At 34.6% G+C, this 14,939-nt stretch overlaps 1 protein-coding gene across 2 annotated transcripts; it reads right to left on the reverse strand.

Moving 5' to 3' along the window:
• Positions 1-2,150: 2,150 nt before the first annotated feature.
• LOC138324804 (kynurenine/alpha-aminoadipate aminotransferase, mitochondrial-like) lies at positions 2,151-14,924 on the reverse strand. 2 transcript variants are annotated; one of them, XM_069269961.1, is made up of 12 exons: positions 14,794-14,924; positions 14,118-14,219; positions 13,662-13,761; positions 13,040-13,108; positions 12,285-12,402; positions 10,308-10,382; positions 8,493-8,768; positions 7,678-7,760; positions 7,285-7,381; positions 6,649-6,775; positions 5,666-5,874; positions 2,151-5,102 (listed from the first exon to the last, which is right to left on the reverse strand). In XM_069269961.1, exons 2-12 carry the CDS (start codon positions 14,182-14,184, stop codon positions 5,052-5,054), a joined length of 1,272 nt encoding a protein of 423 aa, XP_069126062.1. In that variant the 5' UTR covers positions 14,185-14,219; positions 14,794-14,924; the 3' UTR covers positions 2,151-5,051. The 2 variants fall into 2 exon arrangements, with proteins under 2 accessions (XP_069126062.1, XP_069126063.1); XM_069269962.1 differs by having other exon boundaries at positions 14,118-14,208; positions 14,794-14,916.
• Between the last annotated feature and the right edge of the window lie 15 nt (positions 14,925-14,939).

The following is a 14,939-nucleotide window of genomic DNA, read 5'->3' on the forward strand; positions in this document are numbered from 1 at the left end:
AATTACATCTTTGAAAAACCTACCTTATCTTTGAGTACGAGGTCCCTCCACTGGCAGTGCAGTTAGTGTTCTCCCTCTGTCTTCCAGAACTAACGAGGCATATGGGCACCCGTTTTGATGGAAAAACTGAGTCGTCCGTTTTAGAATAGCTATGCAGATCAAGAATGGAGGCTATATCTTGTTAAAGAATTTGTAAGTCCCTTTACAAAGTAAACAGACAAAACTCCCCATATTTTATTGATAACATTCTAATCATATGTTTATGAATTCTAGTCTTTTCAGTTCCGTTTCATTATAATGTGATATCCCAACAATGAGCCGTATACGTTCTCGTCCCCACATACCGTACACTATAGGTTTTATTAAGATATTTCCTCGAGTGGAATTGAGATCTCATTCCTAAGTAACCACACATGTTATTGACATTCGTATCTCTCTAAATTGTTTACAGAATGAAACGGGATTATAGAACTCAAAGTCAATTGCTCCATAATTAAGGATACGTGCTTAGAGCCGATACTTTCTCTAATATAATTTGATCAGTTAGCTTACACTCCGCAGGTATTCATGCCAGTAGTTTCAAAAGGTGTGACACACACTGGCAAACAAGAATAACTTAATCACGTCCATCTGTTTCTATTTGATATCGCATAAAATTAACATTTGAGATTTTCTTTTAAAATATTCATATTATTTATTATAAAAGGAAGGTGCACAAGTGAAATAAACCCCAAGGTGGTTATTTCCTTGTAACTCTATAAAGGGCGTGCATCGCTCACCTAGCTGCTAGTCAACTTTACATTCAAACATTTTATATAATCATATGGCGAACAAAAAGTATGCAGTAGGCCACATGTAAGGTTTCTTGAGTTTTAGGAATAAAGGTTACTAAGCACTTTAATATTTGAACTTCTGGTTTAGGAAAAATCCTCCATTGTTTTTGCAAGTTTTATTAAAGGATCTACCAGTATTCAATAGACTTAAATGCAGTAGTTCTTTAGCTAAAACATTTAAAATTTGTTATTTAGAAAGTGTAGCCTATTTGTCAATATCATAATTTTGTTTGCACCGATTCTTTGAGTATCTGACCGTGCAAACAAGCATAAATTAAGAAATTGTTGAATAATTTCAGTGTATTCGTCCAACTGACCTTGCGTGTAAGTCAAGGTCATTCATTTTATTGTACTAATAGGTAGACATTATAGATTTCACTTAGAATTTTAAATAACCTTAGCAAATTTTCTTCTTTGACCTTGACTGAAAAGATAAAGTGGTTCATTTGATCAAACATTGTAACGATTTTCTACAGGCCAACTATGTAGGCCTCTGGGCCTTGTTTAATAATTGGTAAATGCTATTACATATGTATCACAATGACCTCGAATGAATGTAGGATCTATTACATAGATAACTTTGGAAGTACCAAGGTAATCTTATAGCCAAACTACAGGTCAAATATCGGACATCTGGACATCTCTAGGACACAATAAAGAAATTATTTCAATATATCATTGATCAATACGATTACGCAGGTAAAACATGTACGCTGTACCTATACCCAAGCCAAAGTCGCGCACGTTAAACAAATGCAATTCATAACCACTGAGGAGTTGATGAAATCATTTTTTAGACAAGAAATGCATCTACTAAGGTAAACACACTACTGTAAGAGCGATTTGAATAGTTCTAGACTATGATTTTTTTTACTTCACTAGCAAAGGCCAGGGTTTGGTATACAAGACATCCAACCACTATGCGTAATGGCGGACAGTAGGCGATTTTGAACATTTCAAATACATTTCACTACAGTGGGCTTTTCTGGCATATCACAGTAAAACCAACTAAATTAATATCTATTATTACTGGTTTGTTTCCGATATATGTGCAATTTTTAATGTACTCTTAGGCTGAATTGTCTCTTTTAAGAAACCTTTATTTTTTGTTTCGGAAAAGTAGTGGTTCTATAACGAAATTAAAATGCTAAATTATCAATAAGACATTGAGTGTCTCTTCCATGGTAATTTCGTTGGTAAAATTACTTCGATTTATTTACACAATCATAATTTACAGAGGGATCTTTTGAATCAAAATTTGTTCTTTTATAGAGATGGAGAAAAACTTTGTGTCTATCCCAATGACAAAACACAGATTCTGTATATTTATACAAATATATTAACTAGATTTATTTGAGGTACATTGTACATCATAGAGTACATATACATATATATCTATTGTATATTCAACAGTATCACATACCGGTATTCCAGTTAAATGATCCAGTTTCGAAACGCGTTGAGGTTTACATACAGAGACATAATCAACAGTACCAGTACATCAATATAAACATTAAAACAGGTCAGAAATTGAGCATAAGACATCATTTGGATTAACAACAAACAAACATTTTAAACATAAATTTGGAAACCATGATATGATCTAACTAACCTTTTTTTAGATGCAAATTAATCATGTATTGACACATTTTGAAAAACGTGTTTTTAATAAAATAAGAAATATATATTAGAGAATATTTCCATTTTGATCTATCATCGTTACCTACCTTCTTTTCACTCAGTCAGAACTGACAAACAGTAAATAAGATGGGAATCAGAATGCCTGCAATCGCTACATCTCAGAGAAAATTCCGGCAATCTTTGGAAATATCTGAGGATTGCCGCAAATTTCTCCGCAGTGTTGCGATTTACATGCCTGGTAACCATCAATAATAATTTTAAATATTTTAAGGACACATAAAATAAGCATACTGATAGAGATGTATATAACATCGATCAGAAAACAGAAAATAATGCCCTTCATTAAATGTACAGGCAGTGTTTACCTTACAATATAACTGGATCGTCTCGATAGCTTAAAAAACTAAATTTGTCCTAAAATATGCCCATTCAAATAGATTTCAGAACATCAAAGCTACATATACACATGACAGTAAGGTTATTAAAGCATCAACAAATCTTTTTTCCTTATTATGAACTATCAGAGTCATCCCCCTTCATTTCACTCCGTCACTATAGATATGTTTTTCTGTATACTGCATGTCCAATACTTAGGAACAAGGAGATCCACAAGAGTTACTTCCCTTTATTTGACTCCATAACTACAGATTATTTCTGTGCATGTCCCATACCAAGATCAAAAGGAATGATCAGTTCCCTTTATTTGACTCTCTGTCTACAGTAATTTACTGTATATGACTCCAACAATTTTAGAGGCATAGCACGACGAAACACTTTTGGAACATGACGTAGTGTCTAACAGTCAGCAAAATAACTTCCGATAAAAAAAAAAATGCTAACCAGTCGACTCTCATGTTATGGAAGTATATATGATCCATACTTAAAAAATTGTGGGGAACAAACGCAAAGAAATATGATATAGCTAGGTGTTTCACACAAAGACAATAGAAATGGTTTTGTTTTTCTTTCATATAGCAGCATACAGCATATAAAGCAAATAACATATAAGGAAAAGTAAAAAACACACTTTTTTTATACTGGTATACTAGTACTCGATCACCTCACACAAATATTGACCAGTAAAGTGTAAAGTCTACCTGGGGGATATGTGTAAAATTTACTGTTTTATAAATAAACAGGGAAAACAGTCATAAAACTTGCTTTTAAAAACAAACAAATTAATGCTAAAATATCTTGTTGGCCATTTCTTGAATACTTCATCTGTAAAAAAAATGTTAATAATATACATGCTGTGTTTATACTGCCAAATCATAACATGATAATCACATACTGAAACCAGAAACATATATACATGCACAGGGACCTGGCACGAAAATTTTTAACCAACAGTATACATATATATATATGTTATAGTATCAAGGGTATGAACTCGGCGGTCAAGAAAAACTATAACTATAACTATAATATATATAATATGCGTCAATGTTGTATAGAACCAATTTATTAAAATAATCATGGTTTTAAACAAATAGGTCTGTTTCCTTGACCGCCGAGTTCATACCCTTGATACTATAATATGTATATATATGTATTCTGTTAGTTTAAAAAAATCGTGCCAGGTCCCTGTGTATACATGTATCATGTTTAAAAGAATACACTTAAAAGTAGTTAGCCAAAGGAAAATGCCTATAAACTGGAGGTCCCTCTGCCTGTCAACATAGACAAAGAAGGATTTCCAATCTCTATAATTCAAGGTTTTGATTATGCACCGTTAACTATGTATACATGTAATGTATTGTCATCAGAAAGGTTTCTCGCAATCAACCATTAAATGCAGTCATACTAGCATACTGCTCAGCTGGCATACTGGTTTTTATTTCAATTTAAAATCACTGCCTCATGATCGTTTATCAAAATCCTTCTGTAGAGTGCTCTATGGTTTTACTTTGGTTAACGTCCTATTAACAGTCAGGGTTATTATATATAATTTAAGGGTGTGCCAGGTTAAAGAGGTGGAAAAAAGCCAAAGCACCCAGAGAAAAAACCCAAGCCGATGGTTAGGAAATGTACAACATGACAATATCCCAATGAACTGGAAGGCAAATCACACAATCACTTTGGACACCGTGTTTAACAAAACAGGTGCCATGCTGTAAATGTACTGATTTAGGCACTATCATTTTAGCACAAAATCCATCTTAAATAGATTAGCATAATGATGAGTTCATTAATTCAGATTTCAGATTTTATAGTTGATCAAAATGTATTAAGTAAACTGTAAGTGAGGCTCCAATGAATTTCTCAGAAAATATTTAAACTACCATTGCACTTATTATAGGTTCTTTCCATGAGCAACTTTAAAATGGTCAACCATTGGGTATTGGAGAGTCTCTAAAACCCAATGGTGGGCATACAGATGACCGGACAGATGACTGTATATAAATACATAACATATTATTGGGCTCTCACATCAGAAAAATACAATTTAGAGCCCTAATTAATACCAAACTACAGGTAAATTCTGAGGTATTGCATTTTATACCTTACATGTGTGACTTTCATCACACAAATAAAGATCACCGTTATTATAAATCACAGGTTTATCAATTAATATCATCAGTTCTTTGAGGCCTCTTCCCTGAGTAGTTCTGCTAATCTTGAAAATGCCTGCAAAAAGATGAGTGAATTCTAAGAATAAAGAAACATAGCTGAAGTTATGTGGATATTAAACATATAATATGTATAAAGAAGGAAAGAACTACAGAGTTTACTCTTTTTACTGCAAGTAGTTGTTGTTATGCAGGATGAACATTTACCGTATTCGAACCAATATGCGCCCATGTCCCTATAAGTGCCCTCCCCCTTTTTGAGGCCCAATTTCCATCCCATTCATAAGACCAAAAACTAAAAACTGTATGGGTTTGCAATAATTTCGTCTAATAAAGCACCTTTTCATACTGAGCGCTTATTGGGTCAAATACGGTACTTGTTAGTCTGTTTATGTTTTAGAAAACTATTGACCTATGGTTAGAACCTAATAACTGGGATTCAACTTTTGTTTAAAGTTTGTAGTGATATGTCAGAAAATCTTAACAGCTTGGCCATTGCTGCCAAAAACATTAACTTCTAAAAAACAGAACAAATTACTTGTATCAAAAGATCATAATACAAATACATAAATAATATCATTGGCTTTGACAGGAATTTATACTCAAAGAAAAAAAGTTTACCGTGTTCATTTCTTCCTCTGAAGCAGTAGAATATGATGCTCTGACATATTGACAGGGGGCGCTGCTATAAAATGTGAATACATTTCCCGGCACGAAAAGAACATCTCGTAAATAAGCCTTTTTCGTGATTAGTTCCTGTGCATCTTTTATGTTAAGGAGCTTTAACCAGAGAAACATACCACCACAGGGTTCTGACCACTCAGCAAGTCCTGAAAAAATTATAGACAATATCAGCAAAATAGAGATATATATCAAACATCACAGGGGTCTGACCACTCAGCAAGTCCTGGAAAATATAGACAATATCAGCAAAATAGAGATATATATATAAAAAATCACGGTTTTGACCACTCAGCAAGTCCTGGAAAATATAGACAATATCAGCAAAATAGAGATATATATCAAACATCACAGGGGTCTGACCACTCAGCAAGTCCTGGAAAATATAGACAATATCAGCAAAATAGAGATATATATAAAAAATCACGGTTTTGACCACTCAGCACGTCCTGGAAAATATAGACAATATCAGCAAAATAGAGATACATCAAACATCCCAAGGTTCTAATGACCACTCAGCAAGTCCTGGAAAAGATAAACAGTATCAGCAAAATATATATATATCAAACATCACAGGGATCTGATGACCACTCAGCAAGTCCTGGAAGATATATCAAACATCACAGTTCTCAGACCACTCAAATTACTTCTGAAAAATATCAATATCATCAGCAAAACAATAAACAAATATCTGCAAGGTTATCATGGAAAATAATGATAATATCAGTAAAACATGTCAAGTTTTCAACAACATATCAAAGATTTTGAAGACTCACAAAGAAAGTTGGTTTATATTACTTGTAAATCAACATTGTAGAATTTGACTCGGTAAGACTTTATGGGAATGCTTAAATATGAGCAAAATAAAGGTACACGACAATATGAATTGTACAGATGGGCATATCCTGTGAAATAGATTTTACCTGTTAGGTGTTTTTCTGCTGCTTTCAGACACTGCTGACATCTGTTTTCATAAAATTTTGCTGTCTTATCTGTGTGATGTAGAAAACCTTCTAGTCCCCACTCCTGAAGTATCATAGCAAGTGTCATCTGAAACGTCGGAAATATCATTATCAGTTAGAACACTGCAACTTTATGAAGGCAAGAACTTACAATATATGAACTATTTTCTGGCTATGGTTTATGATACTATTTAATGGTATATAGAACTTTTTTTTTTTATGTTTTTGGTTTTGAATAATATACAATTATTTGTTTGATAATCATGAATGCAGTTACTGAACTCATATAAAATTATAAAGGGTACTAAACCTACTATTCCATCTTTGCATATTATAGAGTTATCTGCCCTTGTGAGCAGGTATCACAACATGAATTAAAATGTTTCATGAATAATGTAAAATTATCCAATAGCGCTTGACCATGAATGATCATATTCGCAAATGAGTTAAAATTAAAGAAGATGCAAAATATTGTATACATGCAAAAATAAAGTGGTTTACAGTACCATATACATTATATCTCCATTTGACACGTATAGAAGTCACTATGAAGGTCAATAAAATGACCGAGTAATTCAGTTTTTTTTTTTTTTTTACCTGAGAGAGACCACTAGCCTGCATGGAAGAACACATCAGATGGTATGTGAGCCGGTCCACTACTGGTTTAGGTCCGGTGACGAAACCGATCCGCATACTGAAACAGAATATATAGGTATATCGCTAAGGAATATCTTCTCCTCTCTCACATCTGAAACTCTTCAAAGTCATGTATACAACAAGCTAATGTTAAAATCTCTCTATGTTGTTTAAGAATTACCTCCCTTTATTCAGAATTGTGAAACAAAAAGAAACTGTAAAATTAGAGATCATTTGCTACAAAAATCTTGCTATTTGATATTTGATGTAGAATTAAATATCTATCTGACAGTTTCCCAGAGTATTGGCGTCACCAGTAAGGGGCCATAACTGATGTCAGCAGACTTCACTTACCCTGAAGACAGCAGTTTGGACAAAGAATCAAATCTTAACACTCTTCCATCTACATCCATGGAGAGGAAACTTGGAACAAATGGCTGAAAAAAATGGTAATAAGTTCCACAAAATTGCAGAAAATTTGTAAATAATCCATCAGACATCAGATATAAACAAAATGCTAACTATTAAAAGTACATGATGTACACGATCTAACTTGACGAATACAATGCAGCCAAATTTAGCTTACCATATTTGACCCAATAAGTGCCCAAGGTGTTTAAAAATGAAAAAAACTAAATAAAAGGGAGCTTAATACGGCACTTAGACTCAACTTTCACATAGTCATATACAATGTAAGTCATTAATCAATTTGCAAAAAGAAATCAAATACAAAAACCTAGAGTTTTCATAGTTTTAGTGTGTATTTAATTTTAGTGAAGAGAAATTGAGAAAAGTGGATGAGACCATCAAATATGGACCAGAACGCAAACCATGATGTCTATATACCTGACAATAGACTAGAAGCTATTTAATGATCTTAATTCTCGCCTACATACCCTGGCAAACTGTATGCAAAAGTATGAGTCATCTTCCAATTTGGTTAGAACTTACCCTGGCAAACTGTATGTAAAAGCAGGGATCATTTTCCAGTATGGTTAGAACTTACCCTGGCAAACTATGTAAAAGTATGGATCATCTTCCAGTATGGTTAGAACTTACCCTGGCAAACTGTATGTAAAAGTATAGATCATCTTCCAGTATGGTTAGAACTTACCCTGGCAAACTGTATGTAAAAGTATGGATCATCTTGTAGTATGGTTAGAACTTACCCTCGCAAACTGTATATAAAAGTATGGATCATCTTCAAGTATGATCAGATCATACTGCTGAGCTATTGAGTAGATTTCCTTTTTCCTTTCCAAGGTGAGACCAGATCCCGTGGGATTCCCTCCATTAGGGATACAATACAGAACCTTAGGGATGTCACTTTCAGGGTCCTTGACATCGGCCGCACTCCAGCGGGACAGAGTCTGGCGGAGTTTGGCTGGGTCAATACCGTCACCATCCGACTGGACAGGAATGAGGTTACACCCCAGGGGCTGAACCTAAATAGGGTATCAAAAGTTATTTTCCAGTCATTATTTTTTTTGTTCATGAAATCTCATTTTAAATTTTTCTTTATTTAGACCCAGTTGAAAATTCAGTAACAATACTTATGCTTCTAGCTAGGTTACCATTAGTTTGTACTAGTAATTAGTTGAAAAACATTCCTTATCATCAACAAGAGGTCAAGAGGGCCTGTATCACTCACCTCCTTTGTAATGCCAAGTATTAAATGTTCTGAATACCGGATAATTGTTTCTTTTCTGGAGAAATTTAAAGATTTACCTCTAAATTCCCTGTTGGGCCCTACTCTTTCTGCTGCAGCAGGTCAGAGCAAAAATTTAAACAAACTCCCCAAGGATGTTTCTGGCCAATGTTGGATAGAATCCATGCAGAACTCTATGACTAGTAGCAATATAAAGGATTTACCTCTATTTCCCCTATTGGGCCTCGCCCCTCCTGCCCCCACGGGGTCAGAGCCAAAATTTATACAAACTCTGTTCCCATTCTCCAAAGGATGTTTCTGACCAAATTTGGTTAGAATCCATGCAGAACTCTATGACAAGTATCGTTTTAAAGGAAATGTTGACGGACGGACGGACGCCGGATGGACCCAGCGCCACGACAGAAGCTCACTGGCCCTTTGAGCCAGGCGAGCTAAAAAGCCAATTTCACCTATTCATCACTCATTCAATTTGTCAAATAATCAATTTATGTTCTAGAAGAAAGTTTAAGTTCATCAAAGTGATAAAGTTATTCAACTAAGATTAAATTCATTTAATTTAAATTTCATTGTTTCCTGTAATTCTTTGAACCATTGTTCTTATGTAGTTAATATGTACATCAATGGATTTCTGAATATTTCGCTGGTGGATGGATTTCAAAAAGGAGTAGATATGATAGGACCAGTATTTGGCCTTAATTTTTCAGGCCGAAATATATTAACTCTGATCCACATCAATTTCACATCAATAAATACTATCATACTTGCCATTCATCAAAACATAACTTTTTATAACCATGTACACGATGTGCTCCACCTATGACGTCATTGATGATTTTCCTCTTCTCGCCAAATTTTGCTATAAATTCATCATTTTTAGGTTAGAAAAGGCTTGAAATGGATTTGGCCGCCACCTTGGAGCAACTTTATATTTTGCATGGATATGCATAAATACACGATACACAAGGTGTGAAAATCTCTTTCTGCTCCACGAAGGCGGCCACATTCATTTTTAGAGAAAACCACTCAAAAGGTATGATTTTTCAAGGATTTTTGTGAAAAATGGCGGGAAACTGCATGTTGATGACGTCATAGTGAACATAATTGGCACATGCGGGATATTTTCGGGATGTAATGTGTTAGCAAATGTATTCAACTGTTATATGGCAAAATATGTTGTTCTTACAGGAGATTTAATTTTGCGGCCATATTCGAGTCTAAACGTACCTTCTCCTTTAAGTTAAAATGAAAATATAGCAAAAATAAACCATCCGCGAAAGTTAAACGTTATACCCACACCATGTAAAGTAGGACTTACAGCAGCAAGAGAGCCAGGGTAAACAGGATGCTCTAACAAAACGTTGTCACCGGAAGAGATGAAAGCTTCAAATGCCTAAAAAAATAAAATCATTTGATTCAGTCAATGATAAGAGATGCAAATGCTTCAAATGCCTAAAAAAATAAAATCATTTGATTCAGTCAATGATAAGAGATGCAAATGCTTCGAATGCCTGGAAAAATATAATCCTACTATTCAATTAATGAAAAAAGAAGCATACACTTCAAATGCCTGTACTGTATTTTCCGGACAATAAACCGCACCTGTGTATAAGCCGCAGAGGCCTTTTTTACGATTTTTTCAGGTTTTGTACACGTATAATCCTACTATTCAATTAATGAAAAGAGAAGCATACACTTCAAATGCCTGTACTGTATTTTCCGGACAATAAACCGCACCTGTGTATAAGCCGCAGAGGCCTTTTTTACGATTTTTTCAGGTTTTGTACATGTATAAGACGCACCGTTAGATAAGCCGCACCCAAAAGTTAGGCCCATGCACCCACGTAACCATCTGTGTATACGATCAGAAAACATGTTTCTGATACGATCGATCTCTAATGAAGTATACGGTAATGCTTATCGATCGTTTAGAATCACGAAAACTGTCTGTAAACTTGTACTGTAAATATATAACAAATAAAACTCACTATGATGTAAATATCTTTAGCAAAATGGACTTGGTCATGTTTCTGTTCATTGTTTATTCTGCCATTACGTAAGCCTACTTGTGTGTAAACAAACATGGCGGCCGTACAAATTCACACTTTCTCTCTCTCTCTCTCTCTCTCTCTCTCTCTCTCTCTCTCTCTCTCTCTCTCTCTCTCTCTCATATTTCAGTATGTCGGTTAAAATACTTTCTTCAGTATTTTATTTTATCTCTAGTTTGATATATTTCGCGTATTTATTATATTGATGTGTAAAGGATTACTGTATTATCAAGGCTTGTATCATTAGCCTAAAACTGACGTCGTTTAGAGTGTTCTCGGTCAATTTGCCATCCCATGATGCAATTCACCGAAGCCTTATTTTTGTGAACTTCCGTATATCACAAGATTTGGTAACAATAATAACCATCAAACTTAATACAAAATTTACATGTATTTCTGAAACAGTTGCATTAGCTGGCCGAATAAAATGATGAGTTGTGTATTTGCTAACACATAAAGGATTGCTACCAAGAATGACCTCTTATATCAAAATATGAATTTTAATCAGTAATAATTTGATATGCACCTCTAATAGCCAGACATTGCAAAATTTGCCGGTCCGACGGACATAACCGGCAAAATTTGACTCGGACCACCTATTTTAAAATCCGGTCCGTACCGACCATCCGGCAATTATTGAGTACCGGACGTCGGTAAAAAAGGCATCTCTGAAGTATTACGCAGGTACCGAACCTGGTAAAATGTAAACTGCATAAGATAATAATGAAAACAGCTGCCTGGATACTAATACATGTAGTAGGAAGTTATCTTTACTTAAAAAATTCACACTAATGTTTGGTCCAGCAAAATCTTGTTCGGTCCAGGTTACTCACAGTCCTTGTCGGTCCGAATGTCCAACCATTTTTTTCAACTTTCGCGATGCCTGCTAATAGCTTGTTAAACTTATTAGTACACATATCTCTGAATAACACAATCAGAGGCTTTATTTATTTTTGTTAACCTCCTTCTCTGGGTTATTGAAAAGAAGTCATTACTTAAAATTAAGCATATTACCCATAAACCCTTGAACCCAGTTTCATGAACATTCTTTAACTTTAAGGAATTCCTAAACTTAAAATTATCCATAGGAATGCATTACAGATTTTAAGGAAGGCGCCTTAACCTAAGATTCCTTAACTTCTGTAAAGCTTTCCTATGGAGATTTTTCAGTTAAGGAATTCCTTAAAGTTAAAGAATGTTCATGAGACTGGGGCCTGGTCTTTTATATTTCATTAAAATCACCGTACCTTACAGAGCCCATCCTGGCTTCCGTTAGTAACAACACATGTCATTGGATTTCCACTGTCCGGCGGACTATGGACACTGGTCTGCAGCTCACTGACCCACTGGTGTAGCAATGGTAATCTGGATGGAGTAAGAAAACACATTGATCAAACCAAATTTACTGAGACAGATCATTTCTTTATAATTAAAATTGTATCAGCATGAGGAGACAATCACCAGGGGAGATAATTCTGGGAACATTACATATACAAACCAATGTACATCCTTTTGTCTTCTAAAGAGTAACTGTGTTAAATTATACGGTAAATTTTGGCTAAACTTTGTTTTATTTTTTTATTTAATTAACCATAGTAGAAAACTGCATGGATGTATGAATACTAACGTTAGTTTAACAATAAGGATCCAAGAACATCACCTTGGTGTCTATTTTGGAAATATCGACCTCTGATATTTGGGTCAATGTCAAATGACCAAATTACCTTGCACTACAAAATGGTATACATTTGTATATTGGTATAGTAAGGTACCGGAGGGGTATATTCTTGTTTGTACCTTAATAAAAGTCATCAACTTGACAGGAACTGATGAAATATTCAAGTTTATTTGGCCTTTGGTCAAAGACCAAACAGAATTCAACAGTTCAGTAGTATGACAAAAACTATAAGAATTATCAGCAGAAAAATGGTCAATACGTGGTGTTAAATAGTTCCCTTCATTTCAAATGGAAACATACATACACATTATAGGTCATACTTACCCTGAAGTTGCAGAATATTGAAGAGATTTATTCATGGCCGCCTGGTCCAAATGTAATTTTGAGCCATTCCTACAACAAAATATAAAACTAATGATTTTACTGTTCAAAAATGCATTAATGAGCTTGCTGAAACAGGTGTAAGATTGAGATTATATTAGGACTGCAGGAATTACTAGCTCCCCAGTCTGCAACTTAAAGCACTAGTCTGATGCCCATGACTAGTAATTTTACAGCCGGACTAGTGCCCATTGTAATGAACTAGACCAATTGGACTAAGTGGCTCCCCATTCAATTAATATTGTTAAATGCTACATTTACAAGAGCAGTAGTCAGTTGCATATTCAACATATTTTTAGTGTATTCTTTATGCGATTATTTCAGTCCGGATGCATCATTTTGTGAGACTTTGTGTTCAGGAAATCATCCACACTGCAATTTGGGTTAAATACTGTAAACTGATCATGACTGAATTTGAAGTGCTGAAGCAAAACAGCTGTATATTTAACTTGGTCTAGTGATTAAATAGCTGGACAAGTAAAATTTTGGGGTTTACTAGTCCAAATTACTAATGACTAGCAGCGAAAAAATTAGCATCACAGACTGACTCCCTTAATGTACTTACTTGAGAGTAATAGTGGCCTCTGTGAAAGGAAATGTCTCCACATTGGGCATCCCTCCCGCCATACTGATCAGTGACTTTGGACCATTCTGGATTATCTCAGCTGCAAACAACAAATTATATGACTCTTTCAACAATTATCAGAACCATAACATTTTTTGCATATCGTAATATCTTTCCATATAAAAAATAAATCAAATTACATTCATATTTTATCCAAATCCTAAAATTTCAAAGTGAAAAAGTGTCAATGTGTTTACCAGTACAATGCATATAATAAAATGAATGAGTTTATCAAATAATAGAGTTTAAAGTGGTACTCTAATCTCCATGATTACTTTACGTGTAGAAAAAAAAGGTGAAACAAACATTCTTCTTGCAGTTTGAAAATGTGCATCAGTCTATCCAATTGACAGATCTTTCTAACTCCTCTCACTTGTTAACTGGTGTAAAACTTACTGAGGACTCGGATGGGAGAAGGCTTCCTCGCCAAACTGACTTTGTTGAAAAAGCGGGCATAATTCATCTTGATGTCTGTTTCGAGTTTATTCTAAAACAATTCTGAAATTAAAACCAAACCGATGAATAATTTGATAAGTATAACTGTAATTTTTACTATATTCATTAAATCCACATTTTTATGTTTCCATGAAATTATTGCTGAAAATGAGTCCTTAAACTCCTTCACCCCTAAAATTTCATAATGAATTCTTCCAGCCGTAGAATTAGAAGAGTTCAAATGTGTCTACAGGGGTGAATGAGTCAATTAACACAGAACTCTCTACAAGTGTCATCCCCTTATCATCAGTCCATATACATTTTGTATATGTACATATATCAGCTGCATGTGTACATGCACATAACATTTCCTCCTCGGATGTTTGATAGATGTCACTCGAGACAAGAGACATTTATCAAATGTCCGAATACAGGCCTAAAGAAGTCCCGAGGAGGAACCCTAATAGGGGTTACATTTCATGTTCTTCTCCATACACACTACACCGGTAATGTACAAACGCGCTAAATACGTCTATATGAGAAACTGCTAACATTTCTGAAGCGGAACCCCTGTGACTTTTGCAATAGATTCCGGTGTCATGCACTTAGCATTGTATAAGTATGATGTCCCTTTTACCTGTTAGTGTGCTGAAATAAGTCTTCATCAAACAAAGCCCCTGTGTCTTAGTGTTAATCTGTTAATCTGATAATGACCCTTACAATGACAGTTGACTGGAAGCAGACATTGTTTACATCACTCTTCTGTATAAAAAGTTACAAAAG

This window comes from Argopecten irradians, chromosome 6, assembly GCF_041381155.1.
Source record: "Argopecten irradians isolate NY chromosome 6, Ai_NY, whole genome shotgun sequence".
In the NCBI taxonomy this organism is placed as follows: domain Eukaryota; kingdom Metazoa; phylum Mollusca; class Bivalvia; order Pectinida; family Pectinidae; genus Argopecten; species Argopecten irradians.